The 26,228-nt window shown below is 37.6% G+C and overlaps 1 protein-coding gene across 4 annotated transcripts in view; it reads right to left on the bottom strand.

Moving 5' to 3' along the window:
- BRDT (bromodomain testis associated) overlaps positions 1-25,531 on the bottom strand; it is a 57,251-nt gene extending 31,720 nt beyond the window's left edge. The window contains exons 1-8 of one of the 4 annotated variants that reach the window (XM_061411235.1): positions 25,308-25,531; positions 11,185-11,328; positions 10,747-10,986; positions 9,676-9,813; positions 8,144-8,258; positions 4,162-4,331; positions 2,992-3,345; positions 697-825 (exon numbers count right to left, since the gene is read on the bottom strand). In XM_061411235.1, coding sequence (XP_061267219.1) covers positions 697-825; positions 2,992-3,345; positions 4,162-4,331; positions 8,144-8,258; positions 9,676-9,813; positions 10,747-10,935 — 1,095 coding nt within the window. In that variant the 5' untranslated portion in view covers positions 10,936-10,986; positions 11,185-11,328; positions 25,308-25,531. Of the gene's footprint in view, positions 1-696; positions 826-2,991; positions 3,346-4,161; positions 4,332-8,143; positions 8,259-9,675; positions 9,814-10,746; positions 10,987-11,184; positions 11,329-23,768; positions 23,855-25,307 lie in introns of those variants that run through there. The other 3 variants (XM_061411237.1, XM_061411234.1, XM_061411236.1) reach the window with 3 other exon arrangements.
- Positions 25,532-26,228: the final 697 nt, after the last annotated feature.

The raw sequence follows: 26,228 nt of genomic DNA on the forward strand, positions 1-26,228 counted from the left end.
TTCCCCAATCAGGACTGAACTCTAGCCCCTGGCAATGAAAGCGTGGTGGAGTCCTAAACACTGAACTGCCAGGGAATTCCCTCAGTGTCATATGTTGATGAGAACTCTATTGTCTTTGTGGTAATCATTTCACTGTATATGCATATATTGAATCATAATCTTATATACCTTAAATAATGCAATGTCAATTATATCCCTATAAAACTGGAGGAAAAAAAAGATTTACCAGAAATATAGTTAAGACCTCATGCTTCCCTGACTACCAACTTTTGTGTTTTTCCAGGTAAGATAGATCTTTCAGATTAACTGGGGGACTTCTTTTCAGATCTCCTGCCCTGTGACTGCATCATTCTACTAATCCCCAATGACTCAGCCTCAAAAGTCCTTGAGCCTTCCGTTCAGGCTCATTGAATGGGACATTGACTCCAGTCAACTCTGTCTCAGATATCTACTGTCCTTTCTTCACTAATATTTCCCCAATGTCTTCTATATGTAGGGCAGCTTCATTAAAACATTTACTACTAATGGATACTATACCTCATAAAGCAAACAACCCACCCCCACAATCTTAAAAGTACAAATTATGCTTTACTACTTAGTGGGGGTAGGGGGTGTTATTTTTTATCTCTCGAGTTATGAAACATTTTAAGCTATGTTCAGAGGAAACTCACTTTCAGAACACAAGTAAAAACTCACCTGAAGCATCCTTGCCATTGTAACCACTTCATGGTCTGGAGGGTTGTACTTATAGCAGTTCATGAACATTAATCTAACATCTGCAGCAAATTCATATGCATCTTTATATTCCTGGTTATCCATTTTTGCCTAAATTAAAAAATTACAGAATTTTGAGCACCTATATTAAGTGTTTATATTATAAAATAATTCCAACATACAATAGAATAATAGGTAATACCAAAACCAGATATCCACCATCCAGATTTGATAAAATTAAAACTCTGCTACATGTTTTGTATTTTTAGACTTTGAAAAAGATCCAATGAATTTTGACAAGTAGACGTGAACGAGGACATTCCAAGTAAAGAAAAGAACAGAAACAAAAGTCACAAAAGCAGGGGAAAAATGGAGTGTTTCCAGATAATCTAGGATAGACTAGTTTGACTGTAGCAAAACAATGAGTAAATAAACTCCTTAAATCAGCCTTGAACATCTAAATGAAGGGTTTATAATATTAAAATTCTCCTGGGAATGGAAAGACATTAAAAACTGAACAGAAGAGAAATATCAGGATGGGTTACATTTTTAGGTAGCTGCATATAAAGTGGATAGAACAGTGAGGAAGGATGTTGAGTAGCCAGTTAGGCATTACTATAACATGAAAAATGATCAGACAAGAAAATCCTATAAACTGCTGGGCAAAACAAGTGTATATTAACATAAAATCTATGAACAAATACAAAAGGCCAATAAACAAATATAGTATGCCAGACTTTATTTGTAATTAAAAAAACACAAAACTAAAATAAGAAGCATAATTTTCTACCACTCAGATCACTGGCAATTTGGAATGATTTCAAAGAACTAAATTAAAGTCACTATCTTCTTATCTCTGGAATTCTTTAATAGCCTCATCGCCCAGTCTTCACATTGTTACTAGAGAAGTCATTATAGGAAACAAATATGAGGACATAATCCTCACGTTTAATGCCAGCTCTAGGCCTCTACGATGAGGGCTTTTCATGTTCAAGTCCTAGTTTCCTTCCAGACTCATTTTCTCCTAATCACTTTTTCATATTACATTCATGTTGGCTTAAATATTGTATTCTGGAATTTTTTTTTTTTATTACCTCAGGGTGTTCCAAGTTGCTTCCCCTGCCTGAAATGTCCTGTAACTTACTAAGTCCTCCCTTTAAGACTCAGCTCAGGTTTACCTATTTCAGGTACTGTTTCATGACCTGTCAGTCTGAATTAGTTTAAGTATTAGGGGAAAGTAGAAAAGCGTATTTTGAACTGATTATGGTTAGTTGTTTTTTCAGAACTTAAAAAATGAGCTTCACCTTGAAAGTACTAATTTCCAATCAAGAAGAGTAAAATTAAACACACAACTGGAGAGAGTAAAGAAATTATCTACAAAGGGATGACAAGCAGACTGATAGCAGACTTCCTAGCAACAACAATACATGCCAAAAGATACTGTCCTAGTGCTGGGGGAAAATAACTAGTTCTAGAATGCCATAGTTAGTTAAGGAACCATTCAAGAATAGACAGAGCACAGATACTTTCAGAGAAAAAACTATTAAGTTTACTACCTATAAATGCTCATGGATGAACCACTAAAGCTTGCACTTCAGCAAAAAGAAAAACCAAGACAGGAAAGAGTAATAAGCAAGAAATAAGGGTGAGCACAAAAGTTAGTAACATGTTCACAAAAAATGTTGATGATGAAATAAAACAAAACTGTGTTTATTTAATAAAAGAAGAACCAAACTTCCAGATAATAATAAAGAACAGGGAATACAATGAGTAGTTATTTAGGAAAAGCACTGAGATAATCCATCATTTTGAAAATGGTATAGTTCTATTCTTTTAGTAGTTTCCCTAAAATAAATATACATAACTAAATTTTTCCAGTAATTTAAAGTTTCCAAATCAGCAATAAAGAAAATTTACCTGGCAGAGGATTGGAAACCACATAAATGCCTTGCCAAAAAATTTTTTTGTATTAAAATTATGCAAATTAAAAATATTTTAAATATATAACAATAAAATATCTACAAAGTGAAAGTTTAGGGTACAGAGTTATATTACATTCTATAACACACACTGTGATAAAATAACCAAGAATGTGCTTGAAGAAAATAAGAGGATACACTTTAAAATGTTCCCATTATTTAAAAAACGTTCCCATCATTTACTTCAGGTGGTATGACTGGTGATTTTTATCTTTTTTTGAATTTTAAATTTCTTTATGATGACAAGATTACTTTTATAGTCAAGAAAAGAAGTTCCTCTTATTAAGACAACATTTACCTTGATGGTTCCAAGATCCATTGGGGTTTTCACAATATCATAGTAGTTATGGAGTCCCAAAGCATTAACATCAACAGGATTATAAAAGGGCCATGCATATGACAAATGTTTCTTTCCAAGCATTTCTTTAAGAATCTCACTACAGTGCCTTAATTGTTCGGTTACTTTAGCATTCTTTACAACTTTATATTGTTGCTGAGAATCCGGCAAAACATTCTTTAGCATATTTTCTTTTATAAGTGGCATTTTCCCTGATTTTTTTCCTGTAAGTGTTGGGGAAGATTCACCACTTGCTTTAACTCCTGAAGTTGTAGGAGTTGTTGTATCTGCTTTCCTCTTCACACCCTTTGTAACCTAAAGTGAAACAATTTGAAAACAAGATTATATTTAAGGTGATGTTCAGAGCAACAGTTTTCAAACTATGATCATTACCCTTATCAGTTAAAAAAATGAAATGATATTTAGCACCAGGTCATCCATGTTTTTAGGAAAAGTTAATTTTCTTTCATAGGTAAAATAAATAGTTCAAATATTTCCTTCCCACATCCAAAGAATTGTCTGGTCAACTTTGAGACCAACGAAAGGTGGGGAAAAGTCATGGTTATATTAAAAAAAAAAAAAGTTTCTGAATACCTGAAATCAGCTAGGGTACACAATTTAAAAAAGAAAATTGTTAACCCACCAAGTTGTGAACCAATAAAAGTTACACCCCCACACACCAATAAGTAGCTAGACAACTGATACTAATACTACAGAGATAATAAATCGATTCAGATTCTACCTAATAATCTGGTTTGCACCCCAGGTCTCTGTTCACAAAATGTGTACAGATAAAAAGACTTTTGACTTCTGTATCTCTCTCTCTCTTTAGTCGCTAAGTCATGTCTGACTCTTGTGACCCCATGGACTGTAGCCTGCCAAGCTCCTCTGTCCATGAGATTCTCCAGGCAAGAATACTAGAGTGGGTTGCCATTTCCTTCTCCAGGGGATCTTCCCGACCCAGGGATTGAACCCAGGTCTCCCTGCACTGCAGGCAGATTCTTTACCAAATGAGCTATGAGGGACCAATGAGCTATGCTTAAGACCAATTTTCCTATAAACTTCAAAAAAAAGGTATAGATATCACAAAAAAAACTTCACTGAAACATTTTAAAGTGAAAGTAAACTTACCTGGGTGACTGTTTGTGAGACAGTGTTGAGTGGAGCACCTTGTGCCAGGTTTGAAGGAGAAACAGATGTTTCAGGAAATACAGAAGGAATTACTTGCTGTGTAAGCAGTTTTCCCAGTGCTTTGGGGGACTGTTTTCCTTTAATAGAAACTGTCATATTCTGTTGAGTACCTAGTAAAATGTGAACAAGAGTCAGTATCTGAGTAAGACATAAAGCAATTTTTCTCTTAGCATCCTACTTTAATACATTTAGTTCAACTTTTGTGATTTTAGCTTCACGTAGCTGTAAACCTGAGCAAAAATTTCAGATACACTGGAGACAACTACATGGTACTGTGTGAGGTCTTCAGAATGCTCTGCATGTTAGTCCATCACTGGCTGACACAGAACAGATGTGAACATGATTCTCTCATCAGAGGAATATCTGTACATGTTTTTTTGTCCTGTATGTTCCCAGAGAGTGCTAAGACTGGAGACATTTGGATCACACCACCCTGAAATCTATTACAATCAGTACCCAGGATCCATAGGTTCTGCACATGTGGATTCAACCTCCTTGGATACAATGCCCAGATGCAACCCATGGATATGAAGGACCATGTACTACGCAAGCATCAAGCATCCAAAGATTTTGGTATCCATGGACGGGTCTGGAACCTGTCCCTCATGATTTCGAGGCATGACTATATTTCAAACGCCCATCCTTCCATCAGGGTTAACTCTATTCTAATTGCTCAGGTCAGAAACGGAGTCATCTGTGATTCCACTCTCTCTCAAACCCCATTTCCAATCCATCAGCAAACTATTTTGCTCTATCTTCTTATCCAGAATTCAACTATCACAGGTGGTAATAACCCTGCATTACTGCACTAGCATCCTAAGAGGCCTTCTTTCCTTCTGCTTTTTACATCCTGTATTCTATTCTCAAAAATACCAATCAAATTCAAATAAGATTGAGACACTTCTGCTCAGTGCCCAGTGGTTTCTAACTTTTCCTCCAAGTAAAAGCTAAAGTCCTCACAACGGCTTCTCAGGACCCCATAAGACCTCGCTACCCTTTTCCCCATACGTCTGCTCTCCTTCCAACCTCTTTTTCCTATCATCCTACCCCCTTCACTTATTTCACTCCAGACTACTGGCTGCTGTCCTCAAGTTTGGTAAGCACAAGCAGACTATTTGTCCCACCGGTCAGGAGACAGCCTTATGGTTCACTTCAACGATTCCCTTCAGGCTTTACTCAAATTCTCAAATATCACCTCCCCTTCTCCAGACAACCTGTATAAAACAACCCCCTTTCTCTATTCCACCAGTCGCTAGTTCACTTTTTTCCATGCTATTATCATATTTGACATACAACATATAAGAATCCCTAACTCTCCAAATCCTATACATCTAGGAGTTAATAGAACACAGATGGAATTTAGGAAAAGTATACCTAATACCAAGCCCTGAAAAATACCTCAATATTTAGAGATTGATAAGGCCAAAAGGACTACAGAATGGAAAGTAAACCCACAGAACTAATATGTACCAAGAAACAAAGGCATTTCAGGAGACAGTGGCCTTCTAAAGCAAATACTGACAAATGAGAATAGAAAAATATTACTTAAATTTAGCAACATAAAGACTACTGATAAGAACCTTTTTAGTGATATAGTATGGCTAGAACCTATACTGAAGTGAGTTCATGAGTATGTAAGAAGAAAGCAAAAAAACAGGAAGGATACAGGGAAAAGGTGAGTTTTAAAGATGAAATACTAGAGCATATTTATAGCATAATAAAACTAACCTGATAGAGAATGAAAGATTAATGATGCATGAAACGGGATAACCAAAGCAATAAAATCCTTAAGAAAGTAAGGAGGGAAGCAAGATTCAGATCATAAATGAAGGCAATGGCCCAAAGTAACAAAAGAGAAAAAGATCCTGTTATAGGTGTTTGCCCTAGTTGACCCCTCTGTCTGGAATGTTCTTTGAACCTATCATGTATGTATCTCTTTCACTACTAAAATCTAAACTCTAATACAGAATAGTGTTTTGGTACATAAGAAGTACCTAAATATCTGTTCAATCAATAAATCAACACCAATTCAATTATGGCAAAGTTTTTTCTTTACCATAAAGTATCAACATGTAATCACATTATTTAGACTAGCTACCATCGTATGGCAGTTTACCTACCAATGTGCATAAAAAAAATAACATGACTTAAGCAATAGAATTGGAGAAGGAAATGGCAACCCACTCCAGTGTTCTTGCCTGGAGAATCCCAGGGAGGGGAGCCTGGTGGGCTGCCGTCTGTGGGGTCACACAGAGTCGGACATGACTGAAGTGACTTAGCAGCAAGCAATAGAAAGCTTCTACTAAAAGTCACTTGGAAATCTACACCTTCCCAAACTTGAGTTCTATCACCTCTAACGCCTTCTTCAGCTTTTCCAGTGCAAGTCAATTTCTCACTCGAACCACAGCACACGCTATGTGTAATTTCACCTGACAGTTTTTCTAATGCACTGCCTTATTATTTTAAGAAGTTTTATAATGCTTAGGCTTATTCTGTAAGACTTAAGATCAATCTTCAAAAATAAGAACAAAATAAAAAGTTATTAATCAGTAAGTATCTACCTCACAGGATGGATGAAAGTAAGCTATAAGTCATGATCCACCCTAAAAATCTATTAACAACTAGGAAAAAAGTATATCATACTATCAATAAAACAACCTCAACCATCCCCTAAAGTGGAACAAGTTTCCTATGTCCCAGTCACTTAACATATACCTTACAAATATTTATAAAAATGAAAGCTAAATAATTTCCAGATATCATAGATGAAGAAACATGGAATGATTATAGAACTTAACCAAGGTTTATAGCTTCAGTGACCCAAAGATAAACCAACATTTGAACTGTGACAGTCTTCGTTTACCTCTTCAATAACCCTTCTGAACACTTAAAATTAATTTTCTAATTTCTTATTTAAATATGATATTAGCTGTAAAACATTTCCCATTAAAGTTAAAAAAATTTTTTTATGTGAATCACTTTTAAACCTTTATTGAATTTGTTACAATATTGCTTCTCTTTTATGTTATTTTGGCCACAAGACATGTGGGATCCTAGCTCCCCAATTAGGGATCAAACCTGCCCCTGCTGCACTGGAAAGCAAAGTCTTAACCACTGGACCACCAGGGAAGTTCCCCTCCCTCCTAGAGTTTTGAGTTTAGAATTAGAAAATGAGAATCTTCAAACCCAACAGCAACTTTTCATTCTTAGCTAGGGGATCTTTTGGTACAGAAATTATCGGCAATTTTGGCCCTCTTAATTAATACAACACAGATACATGATCCACTCAAATAGCAATTGCAACTATGCTTTATTTGGTGCCCACTATGTGAATGGCATAGGGCTTCCCAGGTGGCTCAGCAGTAAAGAATCTACCTGCCAATGCAGCAGATGTGGGTTCAATCTTTGGGTCAGGAAGATCCCCTGGAGAAGGAAAAGGCAACCCACTCTACTGGTCTTGCCTGGGAAATCCCATGGACAAAGAAGCCTAGCAACTAAACAACAACAACGTGAATGGCACTATTCTATAGGAAACCTGCTGCAAGGCCATAATCTATGTAATCCTAATCTCGTATGACAATCATTCTGACAGCCATCTTTGTGCTCAAGGTTCAGATTGTTTAAAGGGACATTTTATACCAATATAACAGGATGTAGAAGGACTTCTAGATGTCTATCTCCTTTCAGGGATTTATTTACTTTTGGCAACACTGCATGGCTTGCAAGATCTTAGTTCCCCGACCAGGGATCAAACTCATTTCTCTGGCAGTGAGAGCACCAAATTCTAACCACTGGACCACCAGGGAATTCCCAGGGATTTATTATTTAGTTCCAGTCATCATACTTATACACCCATACACAAGCATTCAAATATGTATGACAGAGAAAGAAAGAATCAGAACATAAATTTTTTATCGCTTACCTTTCTTTATTCTTTCCTTACCACCCACAACTTGTTCTTCTTGTGGCATCTGAGATAATTTCTGCCTGAACAGCTTTTCTAGAGCTTGAGCCATAAGAACAATGTCATCTCCAGGCTAGAAAATACACAAAATGCAACGAGTTTACACAGTATGGCCACTGTATCAAATTTCTATAATTTAGGCTACCTTAGTGAAGGCAGTGCCATAGTACTCTTAGACAGTATTTACTAAACAGTATTTATTGCTTCTAAATTAAGTTTAGAAAACAGTATAGCGGCTCACACTTAAAATTCTATCATCCTACCCCTTTAACTTCTAAAAAGGACTGGGGATACCTTTCTGAGCACTAAAGGGTTATAATCCAACCAATCTTACTTATACACTAAAGTATTAGAAATCAGAATTTCCACCTTACAAATAGGTTACAAACAAAACATATTCATGGGTGTGGAAAGTACCTCATGGTTTGACTTGATGTAATTCAATTTTCAATTAAGTAATAAAGTGACACTGTAGAGCTAAGTTTTTAAATCTTAACTATCTGCTTAGAAGTCTTCAACTTGCTTTACTTGACTACTGAGAAAAAAGTAAATTACAAAGCAAAAGCCTAAAGTGGAGACACATTTCTAAGTTAGCTATTAACAGTTCAGGAAAATGACTGAACTTTCTTTTAAAAAATTAAGGACTCTTTAGAATTATTAAATTAAAATGAATTTACCAATGGTATTGTCAGAACACTATTAGTTATGATTTTTTAAAAAATTCATTATTGACTATAGTCTTAAATCTCTTACATATAAGGTGGCACTGATGATTACCTTGGAAACCAAACCAACATTTCTATTACATTTCAGTGTCACTAGTGATTCTGAATAAATGAGATATAAATTTAAAAATTTCTAGATATGATAGGACCACTTGAAAAAGATGCTGTACTTAGGGAAACAGGAATCCCATATGGAGGAAAACTGAATACACAAATCCAATTTTATGGATGAAAATAAAAGTGAAGACTAAGCTCACAACGTCCACGTATATTATCATACAGCCTAACACATTAACATAAATACAAATACTACTGCTGGGATAAAACAGAACATGTCTGAAGTTTAAGTTAAGTTGTATGAAGTACATCATTCATTTGGCTTCTTAGGTTATAGCTAGCAATCCATACCATAAAAATTTAACTAAGTTTAATGTATAATAAGATTTATCATTCGTATTATAACTAAAATGGCAGAAATGTAGATGAGAACATTTTGAAATAACACTTTACTCACAGAAACCAGGATCACTGGTATTTTATTTTTTAAAAACATAATAAGCCATTATAGCTATTCAAACAAAAACATAGCAAAATGAACAAATACTGCTATGTGAAAATTAGGAAATCAAGTAAAAAACAGTATTTTTACAAATATATAATGTACCCCAAATCAAGACTTGAAATTTGAAGTCAACACACTTATTTATATACATCGCCTCTATGTAAGAGCAAAGAATTAGCATGTATGGCATAAGGCTTACAGACCTTGTTGTATAAATAACAATTTGAGAACATTGTATTGAAATCTTCTATACATTCCGAAGCTTTCACGTAATATTTATGTTCCAAGCGCTTCTTGATTGTATTTAAATCCATTGGGTTTTTTATAATGGTATAATAATCCTATGGTGTAAGAAGAAATTCTAAACGTTAGTTGTAAGAATGAATTCACAACAATTGGTACATAAAGAATTTTAAGAAACTATACACCTGTAACTAGAGACAGAAATTGATTACCTTTAAAAGCCATAATATGGAAATAAAACCTTTTGTGATGAGAAACAAAGTTGATTACCATGACATTTTTCTTCAGAGAGAAGAAAAACAAAAGCCAATAACAAAATAGAAAGCATAACAAAATAATAAAAGAGTAGAACCATCCTGGAAAATAACAAGTAGAGGGCATGAAGAAAAAGAAACTAGGATTTATGAGTACAATCTCAGCTCCACAGTTTACTAGTTATATTACAAATTCTTAAGCATTCCACTATCAGGTGGCTAAATGGTGGTGCTAGTGGTAAAGAATCTGCCTGCCAATGAAGGAGATGTGGGTTTGAACCCTGGGTTGGAAAAGATCCCCTGGAGGAGGGCATGGTAACTCACTCCAGTGTTCTTGCCTGGAAAATCCCATAGACAGGGGAACCTGGCAGGCTACGGTCCATGGGGTCTTAAAGAGTTGGACACAAGTAAAGTGACTTAGCATGCACAAAAATTTCTAAGACCTAAAGTTGAATTCTGTGCATGAAACACCTGAGTCTGCCAGGATTTGTCAAGAGGGACTTCTTGGAGAAGGGGACATTTAAGACAACCTTACATCAAAAATCAGGAACATATGCTATAAACAAGAAAGCATATACTTATAATTTACCAGAAATTACTAAAATGAGAATTTCAATCCAGAAAAATGAGTTTTTTGGCTAAGGAAAAAATATTCATTGGGATATTCTTTAGTGGTGCTGAATAACTTATTAAACATACTTCATAATATTAGTCTGTCAGTGGACATTTACGGGGCTTTATTTGTTTTAAACAAATATAATTATAAGACACACTCACAGGCAATTTTAGTTTGACAGCATCCACAGGCTGCTGAAAAGGCCAGGAGAAACTATGCTTCCACAAAGCCTTCAGGACAACCTTCTGTAGATACTGCAGCTGATTCGTCAATCGCCCATTTTTCTTAGTATTTATATACTCTGGTGGTGGAGGGTTAACAATAGCTGTTTGTCGACTTGGCAGAGACATTCTCAACTGCTTCAAATCCTTATATTCTAGTGTTGTCTACAGGTACATATCCTATTTAAAAAAAAAAAGAAACCAAAACAACAACAACAACAAAAACTGAGTTATTTTCAAAGCACCTTTAAAATGGTTTCTATAGGAACAGAAAAGTTTCCTTCAAAAGTAGATTTCGTATTTTAAAGCATATCATGATTAGGACAGCAAAAGAAAAAAAAAAAAGCAAATTATTCAATTTGAAAAACAAACACGAACCTTTTTCTATGTAAGTACTAAAAGTGGTTTCATTATGTATGCCTTCGTTTTGGGTGATTTAAGTTACTCCAATGTTTTACAGTAATTTCTTTCTGCCTTTCTTAAACACAAATTGAGGTCTTAGCAGGAAAAGTCTATAAATTCCTGGTTTAAAAAAAAAGAAGTAATAGGGAATGTTAAAGGTAATGTGAGTATACAGTTTATTCTACAACTATTAATTAGTGAAGGGAGAAAGGCAAAGGAATTTTTCTGGCTAATTTAAATAAAGTGATTTATTTTAAAAGTGAATTATTAGGAAGAAAAATGACTAATGTTAAAATGCTACTGTTCAGCGCATATTAAAACTAACATAGAATACTTTAGAGCTTCATGAATATTTCAGAGAGATGGTATCTAACATCCCTAGACAACATTACTACTTTAAGGATAAAAGAGCAAAGGTACTACCAAGTGTATCAGCAAAATGAAAAGTATGATTATTAAATAAATTGTCCATTTTTAGAGATCAGTGTTAACATTTAGCCAGTATATGCACACACACATACACAAATATTGCATTAAAGCAGTGTTAGTTTTCAACTCTTGCTGTAGAATTGTGGCAAAATACATACAGCGTAAAATTTACTATCTTAACTCTTTTTAAGTGTACTGTTCAAAAGCATTAAGTATTTTCATATTTTTGAGCAACTTATCTCCAGAACTTGTTTATCTCACAAAACTGAAACTCCATACTATACGCATTAAACAATTCCTAAATCTCCCCTCTGTCCAGCCCCTGGCAACCACTGTTTTAATTTTCTGTTTCTATTAATGTGACTACTCCAGTAATCTCATATAAGTACAATCACATAGTATTTGTCTTTTTGTGACTTGCTTATGGTGGCTCAGCTGGTAAAGAACCCGCTGTAATGCAGGAGACCTGGGTTCGATCCCTGGGTTGGGAAGATTCCCTGGAGAAGGGAAAGGGTACCCACTCCAGCATTCTGGCCTGGAGAATTTCATGGACTGTATAGTCCACGGGGTTGCAAAAAGTCGGACACGAGTGAGTGACTTTCACTTCACTATCTATCTTAGCATAAGGTCTGAGGTTCATCCATATTGTAGCATGTGTAAGAATTTCCTTCATCTTAATAATAATATCCCATTGTATGTATACACATTCTGTTTCTCCATTCATTCATTGACAGACACTTGAGTAATTTCCACCTTCTGGTTATTGTGAATAGTGCTGCTATAAGAAAAACATATGGGTTTCCCAAGTGGCTCACTGGTAAAGAATCCACCTGCCAATGCAGGAGATGCAGGTTCAGTCCTTGGGTCAGGAAGATCCCCTGGAGAAGGAAATGGCAACCCACTCCAGTATTCTTGCCTGGGAAGTCCCATGGACAGAGAAGCCCGGTGAGCTACAGTCCATGGGGTTGCAAAAAGAGTCGGACACGACTTAGTGACTAAACAACAAATAAATACCTCTTCAAGACACTGCTTTCAATTTGTATGGATATATCCCCACAAGTGCAGATGTGGAATTGCTAGATCGTATGGAAATTTTTAATTTTTTGAGGAATCCCATACTGTTTTCTACAGCAGCAGCACTGTTTTACATTCCTACAATTTAAGGGTTCCAATTTCTCCACATCCTCACATGTGCTATTTTCTGTTCTTTTGATTAATAGTAGCCATTGTAAAACCCACTCCAGTGTTCTTGCCTGGAGAATCCCAGGGACAGGGGAGCCTGTTGGGCTGCCGTCTATGGGGTCGCACAGAGTCGGACACGACTGAGGTGACTCAGCAGCAGCAGTAGCCATTGTAATGGGTGTGAGGCACTGTGGATCATTTAAAAAAATACCAATGGCCTTCTGAGATGGCCCACCCACTGTCTGTGGAGTGTATTTCTCCCAAGGCCGTCTTGCCTTTTCAGAGAATCACTGTCTACAGAATGTGTATCTAAATAAACCCAGTTCTAGGTCCCAACGCCTGGAGATACGGCTTGAGAATCAGTTTTACTTCTTTTTTAAGTTCCCTGGACATTCTGATATATAGTTAAGATTAAGAACATTACTGGGGCTTCCCTGGTAGCTCCACTGGTAAAGAATCCATCTGCAATGCAGGAGACCCCAGTTCGATTCCTGAGTCAGGAAGATCCCCTGGAGAAGGGATAGGCTACTCACTCCAGTATTCTTGGGGTTCCCTGGTGGCTCAGACAGTAAAGAATCTGCCTGCAATGAGGGAGACCTGGGTTTGATCCCTGGGTTGGGAAGCTTCCCTGGAGGAGGGCACAGCAACCCACTTCAGTATTCTTTCCTGGAGAATCCCCATGGACAGAAGAGCATGGCATGCTATAGTCCATGGGGTCCCAAAGAGTCGGACATGACTGAGCCACTAAGCAAAAGAACCACTACACTAAAATGAATTAACTTGGAGATTATTATCAGTCTTACAATTTTATCTCATCATTTCACTTTTCTCATCTTATACAAATATGCACTAGAACTCAATAAAGTCATTGAAAAGAAAGAAGGTGCTATTTCAGTGTTGCAACTGAAACTGGCTCTTATCCTGGCTTTGCAATTATTTAAAGGTAGCCTACCTTTGGAATACCCAAATCACTACATCCTCCTTCTCCACAGATAACCACTAAGATGACTTCTATCCCCATACATTAAATTGTGACTGTTTTTTGAATTTTACATAAATATAGTATTGTTTACTATGTATTACATTGTGTCTGGCTTTTTTTTACCAATATTGTTTTTGAGATTTATCTATGTTTTTGCCTGTTGTATTCTATTGTAAAATCATATCAAAATTTATCCATTCCTATTGGGACTTTTAGGTTTTCCAATATTTAACTATGACAAATAATGCCATGAAATGCTTTAGTGTATATGTACATGCCTTATGTTGGGTATAAACCCAGAAGTAAAATTGTCGGGACAAAGGTTATGTATATGTTCAACCTTAGTAGATACCACCAGTTTTCCAAAACGTACCAATTTATATACACAACAATAGTCTAAAATTTCCAGTTATTCCATATCTTTGTATTTGCTATTATGGACAGCTTGCATTTTAGCTATTCTGGTGGGTGTAAGATGGGATCTCACTGTGATTTTATTTCTCTGATGATTCCTCCTCCAAAATAAATCTCAAATTCTCACTTCTTCCACCACTATGACCCTAACCCGTGATCATCCTTTAACAGACTAACACCATCACCGACAGACTGAGCTGAAACCTTCCAAGGTCTGGTTCATTGTTCCTTCCACCTCCTTTCCTACTCTCCCAGCTCAATCTCTTTTTCACTTCTTTGCATCAAGCCAGTTCCAGTCTTTGGGCCTTTACACTCTGCTTGAAATGCTCTTCTTCTAGATCTATTCAAAATTGTCAGCTCCTTAGAGTGACTTTTCCTTCACATTCTCATTTTAAATAGGCATACTTAACTAGCTCCTCCCCAGCTCTAATTTATCAGCTAATACCCTCTTCACTACTATTATGTTTACCCACTTGTCACTGTCAGTCTTCCAATCCAACCCTCCCCCTAATCCCCAAAATGTAAATGCTGTTTCAGCTTATGGACCTTGTTTGCATTGATTCAATGCATAAGACAGAGCCCACATATGCTGAATTAAAATGTTCAGGTTCAATTTTATATTAGAGATAGAGCAGATGTGACTTGTTTATATAGGGAAAAGTGGGGAGAGAAATCAAGAATGTTTTACATCTAAGTTCCTGCTGCTCAGGAATCTGTCTTCAAAAAAAAAATAATAATAATGAATGAATGAATGTATATCAATTATAAAACACCATTCTCAAATTTGTTCCACTCCTCAAAATCTCAGCCTCAGGGCTTCCCTGGTGGTCCAGTGGCTAAGATTCTGGGCTCCCAATGCAGGGGGCATGGGTTTGAGCCCTGGTCAGGGAACTAACCCCACATGCTACAACTGGGACATGACAGTCAAAAAAAAACCTCAGACTCACTATCTCCATTTGCAAATGATCTCAGTTTATAAGAAACTTTATTTAAACATTAATCTCTTGGTTTCTTTTATTCCCTAGTCCATTTCCTCTTATTTCATAAGTGCCTCACCTCTCTTCCATAAGGATCTTCTTTCCCTTTTCCCAGAAACCTATTGTTTCATTATTCCTTTATCTCCATTATTGTATGTTTCTTTTTTATTATGTTTATGAAGGCTTTCCTCTACTTAAATAAAGATTATGCAACACATGGTTCTGCTTCCTGCTTTGTCTTAAGGTTTCATTTTCTATGTGTTTATCTGTTATTAACTTCTGCTGATATCTCTGCCCACAAACACGTTCTAATCAGCATCTTAAAATTATTTTCCTTAAAAACACCTTTCCATACAAAAATCTGCATGCAGTAGCTTTATACATAATTACCAAAACTTGGGAGCAATAAAGATGTTCCTCAGCAGGAGAATGGATAAACTGTGAAGCAACAGTCAGACAATGGAATATTACTTAGTGCTAAAAAGAAACGATTTATATAACCACAAAAAGACATAAAGGAATATTAAATACAACAACAACATATGACATTCTGGAAAAGGTAAAACTATGGAGACAGTAAAAACCTCAGTGGTTGCCAGGAGGCAGGGAGAGAAAAGGATGAAAAAAATGGAGCAGAGAATTTTTACGGTAATGAAAATACTCTGTATGATACCATAATGATGGATACATGCCATTATACATTTGCCCAAATCCTTAGGAAGAATAACACAAAGAGTGAACCCTAATGCAAACATCAGATTTTAAATTATAATGTTGTGTCAACAAAATTGAAAAGTACAGAGATGAACAAAATGGTTCATCTACTGTAACAAATATACCATTTTGTTTCAGGATGCTCCTAACAAGAGACTATGCATGTGTTGGGGCAGGAAATACATGGGAAATCTCTGTATATTTCAATTTTGCTGTGAACCTAAAGCTGCTCTAAAAAACCCAAACAAACAAACAAAAAAACCCTTGGGTGCAAAAAATTTTGTGAAGGTCAAATACATCCATCCGATTTCTCCAGCTCTCTTTTGAAACTGCTCTCCCAAGATCACTAAAATATTTTGAAATAGTCCAAATCCCTCACTGGCCTTCCTCAGTTATCTCCCCAGACTCCTCTGTAGTATCTGTAATGGCTAGCAACACTTAAAATTGTTCCCTTTTGCATCCAATACACCCATAACTACTCATACCACTTCCTCATATGACCGTTTTATTTCAACACTTGTCCACATCTTCTTAATTGTATTTTAATCAGACATCTGTACCAAATTAGTCAAATCCAAAACTGAGGCTTTTGTATTATTTAGGAAAACAGTACGAACTAGTAAAGACTTAAATACTATGTATTGGGATAAAGACACACACACATACACATACACATATATATATGTCCAGACAAGACAAAATACAGTCTACATAGCATCTATAAAGAATTTTTGCCAAAAATGTGTAACAAGCTTGTAGATTTAACATTTTTGTAACAGAAAATTCAATGGCTACAGCTGTGCTGTCCAGTATGATAGCCTCTAGCCATATGTAACTTTAAATTTAAATTAACCAAAATTACCAAGATTAAAAATTTAGCCTCGGGACTTCCCTGGTGGTCCAGTGGTTGACAATCTGCCTGACAATGCAGGGGACATGGGTTCAATCCCTGGTTGGGAAGATCCCACATGCCTTGGGGCAACTAAGCCCATGTACCACAATTACTGAGACTATGTACAGCAATAAGGCCCCAGTGCAGCCAAAAAATTAATTAGTTTTCTAAAAATTCAACTGCATTATAAGTGCTTAATAGCCACATATTTCTAGTGCCTACTGTATGCGACAGTGCAGCTATAGAACACTGCCATCACAGCAGAGAAGTTTTTTGACACCTGCTAGAATAAAACAAAAATCATGAGACAAATTTATAATATGGAAGATTTTATAAGACAAATGGCCTAGCTTTTTATAAAAACTCAAGACTTAAAGAAAATTAGGAACTGCTCTGAATTAAGACATAATTACTGAACTCAACTTACTACCCTATGTCAAATTTTGGTTTGAAGCAACTATTAAAGACATTTTTGAGGACTTCCCTGGAGGTCCAGCAGTTAAGACTCCACACTTCCACTGCAGGGTGCACAGGTTCAACCCTGGTTGGGAAATTAAGATCCTGTGTGCTGTAGGGTGTAGTTAAAAAAAAAAAAAAAGACATTTCTGGGGACAATGAGGGAATTGGTTCAATAGGTGTGAGAACAGTAGGACAATTATGTAAGGGAAAAAAGTTTACCTTAAATACATGCTCAAAAATTTTAGTGTGACCACTGCAACAAAAAGTATAAAATACCTAGGAATAAACCTACTTAAGGATACAAAAGAACTGTAGACAGAAAATTATAAGACACTGATGAAGGAAATTAGAGACAACAATAACAGATGGGGATATTCCATGTTCCTGGGTTGGAAGAATAAATAATGTGAAAATGACTGTACTACCAAATGCAATCTACAGATTCAACTTGATCCCTATCAAATTACCAATGGCATTTTTCACAGAACTAGAACAAAAAAATTTCACAATTCATATGAAAACACAAAAGACCCTGAATAACCAAAGCAATTTTGAGAAAGAAGTATGGAGCTGGAAACAAAGAACGGAGCTGAAGGAATCAACCTTCCTGACTTCAGACTATACTACAAAGCTACAGCCATCAAGACAGTATGGTACTGGCACAAAAACAGAAATATAGACCACAAGAACAAGATAGAAAGCCCAGAAATAAAGCCACACACCTATGGGAACCTTATCTTTGACAAAGGAGGCAAGAATATACAATGGGGCAAAGACAGCCTCTTCAATAAGTGGTGCTGGAAAAACTGGACAGCTACATGTAAAAGACTCAAATTAGAGCACTTCCTAACACCATACACAAAGATAAACTCAAAATGGATTAAAGACCTAAATGTAAGACCAGAAACTATAAAACTCTTAGAGGAAAACATAAGCAGAACACTTGATGACATAAATCAAAGCAAGTTCCTCTGCGACCCACTTCCTATAGTAATGGAAATAAAAACAAAAATAAACAAGTGGGACCTAAAATTAAAAGCTTTTACACAGCAAAGGAAACTATAAAGGAGGTAAAAGGACAATCTTCATAATGGGAGAAAATAACAACAAGTGCAACAACTCACAAAGGATTAATTTCCAAAATATACAAGCAACTCATACAATACAAGAAAAACAAATAACCCAGTCAAAAAGTGGGAAAAAGACCTAAACAGACATTTCTCCAAAGACGACATATAGATGGCTAACAAACACATGAAAAGATGCTCAACACTGCTCGTTATTAGAGAACTGCAAATCAAAACTACAATGAGATGTCACCTCATACCAGTCAGAATGGCCATCACCAAAAAGTCTACAACAATAAATAATAAATGCTGGAGAGGGTGTAGAGAAAAGGGAAACCTCTTGCACTGTTGGTGGGAATGTAAACTGATATAACTGCTATGGAACACAGTATGGAGGTTCCTTAAAAAGCTAGAAATAAAACCACCATATGACCCAGCAATCCCACTACTAGGCACACACCCTGAGGAAACCAAAATTGAAAAAGACACATGTACTCCAATGTTCACTGCAGCACTATTTACAACAGCTAGAACATGGAAGCAACCTAGATGTCCATTTACAGATGAATGGATAAAGAAGCTGTGGTATATATATACAATGGAATATTACTCAGCCATAAAAAGAAATGCATTTGAGTCAGTTCTAATGAGGTAGATAAACCTACAGTCTATTATACAGTGAAGTAAGTCAGAAAGAGAAAGAAAAATCTAGAAAGATGATACTGCTGAAATTTGCAGGGCAGCAGTGGAGACAGACAGAGAACAGACTTATGGATGTGGGTTGGGAGCAGGGGAGAGGAGAGGGTGAGATGTACGGAGAGAGTACCTTATGTAAAATAGATAGCGAATGGGAATTTGCTGTATGGCTCAGGGACTCAAACAGCAGCTCTGTAACAACACTAGAGGGCTGGGATGGGGAGGGAGATGGGAGAGAGGTTCAAGAGGGAGGGGACATATGTATACCTATGGCTGATTCATGCTGATGTTTGGCAGAAATGAACAAAATTCTGTAAAGCAATTATCCTTCAGTTAAAAAATAAATAAAAACTTCCGTGTGAATAGTAACATTTGTGAAATGTTTAAAGATTTGGGAGAAAAACCTATATAGACAAGCAAACAGAAAAAACGTTGACATTGTTGGTGTTATACAGGGTTCCTTTGTACTATTTTATCCATTTTTCTATATCAGCGATCTTTAATAATAAAGTACATTGTTACTTAATGCTGCAGATGGACTGACCATGGACAAAAGCTCTGATAATCATCACTGGGCAAAACAATAGCTAATATTTGGTAATCTGATAATTATCTCAGAAGTGCTCTGCATTACTTGGCTGGAGGTCCTGGTTTCTAGTGTGAGGTGAAACTATCCAGCAATAGAGGACTAGGAATTATCCCCTTAATAAAACTGCTTTATAATTATCCCAGTCTTAGTGTTCAAAGTTATGTTAGTTCTCTGTTTTTTTCCTCACAAGGCTTGTGAGGTCTTAGTTCAGCCTCTACCAGGGATGAACCTCAGCCCTCAGCAGTGACAGTCCTAACCAGTGGACCACCAGGGTCCCCTGTGTGTGCTTATACTCTTTGCGACCCCATGGACTGTAGCCCACCAGGCTCTTCTGTCCATGGGATTTCCCAGGCAAGAATACTGCAGTGGGATGCCATTTTCTTCTCCAGGGGATCTTCCTGACCTAGGGATAGAACTTGCATCTCTTGCACTGGCAGGCAAGTTCTTTACCAGCTGAGCCACTGGGGAAGCCAATCCCTATCTTGTTCCTTATTTAAAAACTTTTTAAAAGGAGCTCAAAAGATCTTCACGACCCAGATAATCACGATGGTGTGATCACTGACCTAGAGCCAGATATCCTGGAATGTGAAGTCAAGTGAGCCTTAGAAAGCATCACTATGAACAAAGCTAGTGGAGGTGATAGAATTCCAGTTGAGCTATTCCAAATCCTGAAAGATGATGCTGTAAAAGTGCTGCACTCAATATGCCAGCAAATTTGGAAAACTCAGCAGTGGCCACAGGACTGGAAAAGGTCAGTTTTCATTCCAATCCCAAAGAAAGGCAATGCCAAAGAATGCTCAAACTACTGCACAATTGCACTCATCTCACACGCTAGTAAAGTAATGCTCAAAATTCTCCAAGCCAGCCTTCAGCAATATGTGAACCGGGAACTTCCTGATGTTCAAGCTGGTTTTAGAAAAGGCAGAGGAACCAGAGATCAAATTGCCAACATCCGATGGATCATGGAAAAAGCAAGAGAGTTCCAGAAAAACATCTATTTCTGCTTTACTGACTATGCCAAAGCCTTTGACTGTGTGGATCACAATAAACTGTGGAAAATTCTGAAAGAGATGGACATACCAGACCACCTGACCTGCCTCTTGAGAAATCTGTATGCAGGTCAGGAAGCAACAGTTAGAACTGGACATGGAACAACAGACTGGTTCCAAATAGGAAAAGGAGTACGTCAAGGCTGTATATTGTCACCCTGCTTATTTAACTTCTATGCAGAGTACATCATGAGAAACGCTGGACTGGAAGAAACACAAGCTGGAATCAAGATTGCCAGGAGAAATATCAATAACCTCAGATATGCAGATGACACCACCCTTATGGCAGAAAGTGAAGAGGAACTCAAAAGCCTCTTGATGAAAGTGAAAGTGGAGAGTGAAAAGTTTGCTTAAAGCTCAACATTCAGAAAACAAAGATTATGGCATCTGGTCCCATCACTTCATGGGAAATAGATGGGGAAACAGTGGAAACAGTGTCAGACTTTATTTTTCTGGGCTCCAAAATCACTACAGATGGTGACTGCAGCCATGAAATTAAAAGACGCTTACTCCTTGGAAGGAAAGTTATGACCAACCTAGATAGCAGAGATATTACTTTGCCAACAAAGGTCCATCTAGTCAAGGCTATGGTTTTTCCAGTGGTCATATATGGATGTGAGTTGGACTGTAAAGAAAGCTGAGTGCCGAAGAATTCATGCTTTTGAACTGTGGTGTTGGAGAAGACTCTTGAGAGTCCCTGGGACTGCAAGGAGATCCAGCCAGTCCATCCTAAAGGAGTTCAGTCCTGGGTGTTCAATGGAAGGACTGATGCTGAAGTTGAAACTCCAGTACTTTGGCCACCTCATGTGAAGAGCTGACTCATTGGAAAAGACTCTGATGCTGGGACGGATTGGGGGCAGGAGGAGAAGGGGGTGACAGAGGATGAGATGGCTGGATGGCATCACTGACTCGATGGACATGAGTCTGAGTGAACTCCGGGAGTTGGTGATGGACAGGGAGGCCTGGCGTGCTGTGATTCATGGGGTCGCAAAGAGTCAGACACGACTGAGCGACTGATCTGATCTGATCTGATGTGGCTTTAAAAAATAACTGGCAAATTTCTGTCAGATAGCTGTCAATTTTATTTTACATTCTCTGAAGATGTTTATTCTTTCCAGCTTTTACTCTTAATAACTATGAGTAAACAGAAAATTCCAGCGTAATGGTCTAGCAACAGAGCCTCCAAAAGATTTACCGTAATTGACATAATGGTAGGTCACAATCAGTAAGGTGTCAGAAGTAATTTGTCACTTAAATAGATTGGTTAGTTTAAGGTAACCACTCTTCTCTAAAATCACTTATACTTCAACACAGTGAACTATGGAGTTATAAGTCTGCTGGCAACTATGCATAAATTGTAACCTATTCTGCCTATGTGAAAATTCACTGTTGTTTCTAATGTTTATGATGAGTTGTCATTTTATTTCTCTTTTTAAAACATTTTTACTCATGGATATATTTCTACAAAGATATATAGATAGCATGGGCAGATGAAATCTCATATCACTTAAGAATTGAGTGTTAACAACCACCAATCACAACTGCTCAAAAGACAATGTATCATAAATGATTATGAATTCTGGTTTATTCTGATAATCACAAAATAATGTAGCACCACCTTGTCAATCTTTCTATGGTTCCATGGTCAAGTTGCCTGAAAATCAGATCCATTTTGCCCATTATAAAATAACCTTGGGAATTCTGGAGAAATTCTTAAGACAATATACCATTCATGGATTTCATAAAAATGAAGTTTATTTGAATTTTAACATCCACATGGTTTGAACAGTACACAACAGTTTCCCATTTTTGTCCTCCAGTTAACCAGATGCCCCTCCTTAAACTCTTAGCAACTTGTGTATCCTTTTAGAAACTTTTTTCACACTTACTTCTCAATTTAAAATAGAGTTGAAATTTTTTGATGCTTTGAATAAAGATTGTTTAAAAATATTTTCTATTTTGATAAATGTCAGAGAATAAGTTATTTTGTTGTATGGTGACTCTTCTGGTTGAGTTCATAGATCTCACATATGCAAGGAAGCAGTACAGCATAAAGAACTTGGATTCTGTTAAGAGTTCTCATCATGAAAATAAAATTTTTTTTTCCATTGAATTTTGTACCTATATGAGATTATGGATGTTTACTAAATGTATTGTGATAATCAGTTCATGATGTATGTAAAGCAAATCATTACACTGTATACCTTAAATTTAAGCTATCTTTCCTTCCCTATTTTATTTTTGCTTATACACCTCTGGTGTTATATCCCTCAAAGCATTATTTTTTTGTATTTGGGCTTTCTGTCTTTATTAGGTTTGTGAAAGGCTGCTTAATCCTTAGTTTTTTTTCAAACACTCTTATCTCCTGTATATCCTGAATAAAAGTGATGGTAATGGGTGGGGGGGGGGTGCGGTGCAGAGTTTGGATTTTGAACCCTGATGCCTCTAGGACTCAGGTCAAAAGTAATCTGCCCTTGTGATGAGCTCAAATACTGACTTTCAAACTAGACATCTCCAGTTCAAGGGAGAAAATGGTTTCTTCAGGCTTTATTTAATAAGGTCAAACGGTGATTTGTAGATGATGTATATTCTTCACAACAATTCAATCCTCTCATCTGCTTGTCCCTCAATTTTCTTGTCTGAACTCTTTCCCCAGATACTCTAGAATAACACTTGCTCTCTTTTGCCTGCATCTTAAGTATTTCTATACTAGCTTACCATCCAGACAAACTTTCTCAATTTTTAAAAATTCCACTCTTGATCCTATTCTGTCCTTGGGGTCTCTATCTTCTCTTCTGTATCTCACATCAGAGCACCTTGAAAAATGATATTTTTACTCCCTACCTCAAACATGACTTTTTCCTGCCATTCCTCTAAAACTGCCCTTGTGAAGTGAAAGTCACTCAGTCGTGTCCGACTCTTTGCAACCCCATGGACTCTACAGTCCCTGGAATTCTCCAGGCCAGAATACTGGAGTGGGTTGCCTTTTCCTTCTCCAGGGGATCTTCCCAACCCAGGGATCGAACCCAGGTCTCCCGCATTGCAGGCGGATTCTTTACTAGCTGACAAGCGATGCCCAAAACTGCCCTTACACTAAAGTTAATACTTACCATATTTACTTGTTTAATCCAATGGATACTTTTTTGAATCTTATACCTTACTTGACCTCTCAGCTATATCTGTCACCAGTCTATTGTGATTCTCTTTAAACTCTTTGCTGGTTTCCAGGATACCACTTTCCCCAGATTCTGTTTGTTCACTTATTAAATATCTACAAAGTGCCTACAATGGTGGATTGAGCTAGGAAATGGGGATACAATAATCTCTTCACAAAGATCTACAAACAGGCAATTACAACAGGATACATATAATTATCGCTGCGATGGAGATAAGAAGAGGGTGCTAAGAGAACAAATAGGTGGGTCAGATTAGAATTTCAAAGGAATTATAATCTCATCTTCTTTAACCCATTAATATCCCCGAGGTCTTGTTTACTCCCTTTTTGCAGTTTTCAGACTCTTCATGGTATCAAATACCTCTAAACAATTTATTTGAATATAAATTTACATATTCAGAATATATTTAAGTGTTCCTATTTTCTATCTCTAAACCACTTCCTTCCTTCAATCACTTATAATCTCCCACCTGAATTAATGCAATGGGGATGTTTTGATTTTTTTGTTCAGCCACTTAAGATCATACTGTTCAACCCACAGCCTTTCATGATACAAGACAAATCCTCTTACAGCCCCTTGCCTACTTCACTAGACTCATCTCTTGCTACTCTCCCAACATGGTGCCAGCCACATTCAAAAATCTGCCCTTCTCCACTGTCCCACCCTACTTTGTACTCACACCATGTCCAAGCCTCTGGAAAATTTCTCCTCATCAGAGCTCCCCTTACTCTTTAGACTAACTTCTATTGGTCTCAAGACCCAGATCAGTAATCCCCTACCCAGAAGCCTCCCCTGCTGCCTTCCAACCATACGGGCGCTTCCCACAGGTCCCAAAGCACCCTGTACATACCTCATTTTAATTCTTAACACAACGCAGCGCCTTGAAGCCAGGCCCATCTCCAGATTCCACAACACCCAACAGAGGCTTTAATATGTTCCAAGGGTTTACTTGATAACTTAACGTGAATGAATTAATGAATCAAGGACGGGAAATCTCCTGTCCCAAATGATGACACCCAGAATAAACACAACTAAAACGTCAGCTACATCTAAAGCTCTTTGCTCTCTCCTGCGTTCACGAAACTACAGTACCAGCAGTGCTCCACCAATCCAAGACGTACGTGAACTACAAAGAACATGAGTGTTTTTCAAAATGGGAGGAGGTTGCACAACTAGACCCCTAACCCCTCGCTCAACCTCCCTTTTCCCACTCCTTCCTTAGGGAAAGGAAAAAAAAAAAAAGAACCAAGCGTTTAAGAGAAAAGCCAAAAAAAAAAAAAAAAAAATTTTTTTTTAGAGGTCCAATGGGGCAAGGAGCTTGCCGCTGGGAAGACCAAAAGAAAGGAACTGGCAGCTCACCTGGGCTGCAGCCACACACAGGGATGGCCTCTCTAACTGCCTTTACTGTCGCACAATGTTGATGGGGGAGGGGAGGAGAGGGGGAAAAAAAAAAAAACAACGGTTACTCCCTACCCAGGGTGACAGCGAGGGCCTGGATTCCAGAGTAGTGCTTCCCGCTGGGGTTCCCTTACCCCTTGTGGAAAGGACTTCTCGGATCGCTCCTTTCAGCTTGCACAAGATGAAGCGGTCCAGGGAAGCAGTTCTCCACAGTCCGTCGCCGCCAGCTCTCACCCCAATGGCGGCCGCTAGCGGGCAGTGACAGGCGCCTTTATCCGCGACGCTCCACCGGCGGCGGGCCCATTGGCTGGAGCACGTCACGTGACTCAGACTGGCTCCAGCCCGCTGGAAGGGTGCCTGATGTCTGAGCTCCGAGGTCCTCGGCTGGGCCTGGGTGGTTCACGCACCAAGTGCAAGTTTGCTGATCGCTTGCTTCCTCCTGAGAGCCAGGCCCGGTACAGAGAGCTAAGGATATAGGAGTAGGAGCGCCGCCCTAAAGGCGTGTACCGTCAAAACAAATCAACGGATTAGCTTCCATGTTGTCATGAGGATACATGAGTTTCGACTTGTGGTGTTTTCATTGCTGTTCATACTTTTCCTTCCACCCTCCCCAAAACTCCATTCTCTTGAAAGTAGTGAGTGTTTAGCATTTGGTAAAAGCTGAAGTTGGAGCCAACATGAGCTCTTTGGGTTTAAAATGGCACTTAATGATCTATTTCACAACAGCTGGGTAAGGAGACAGTGTGGATTTTGAGAGTCTTGGCCAGTCAGTACCTCCTCATTATTTGTGGGAGTGAATTCGAAAAGTGTATTCAGCACAGCAGTTGCCTTTGGATCCAATTGCAAACAATGTTTCTAAATTCCTTAGTATTCATTCCTAGATTGAAGAGTGGATGAGGGAGGGGAGGAGAAAAAACAGCTGAGAACTGCCTGATAAACCCATCAAAACCCAATCAACCTCCAGTTTCCTGAATCGTAAATCTGAGGGTCATTAAC

This window comes from Bos javanicus, chromosome 3 (assembly GCF_032452875.1).
Source record: "Bos javanicus breed banteng chromosome 3, ARS-OSU_banteng_1.0, whole genome shotgun sequence".
NCBI lineage: Eukaryota > Metazoa > Chordata > Mammalia > Artiodactyla > Bovidae > Bos > Bos javanicus.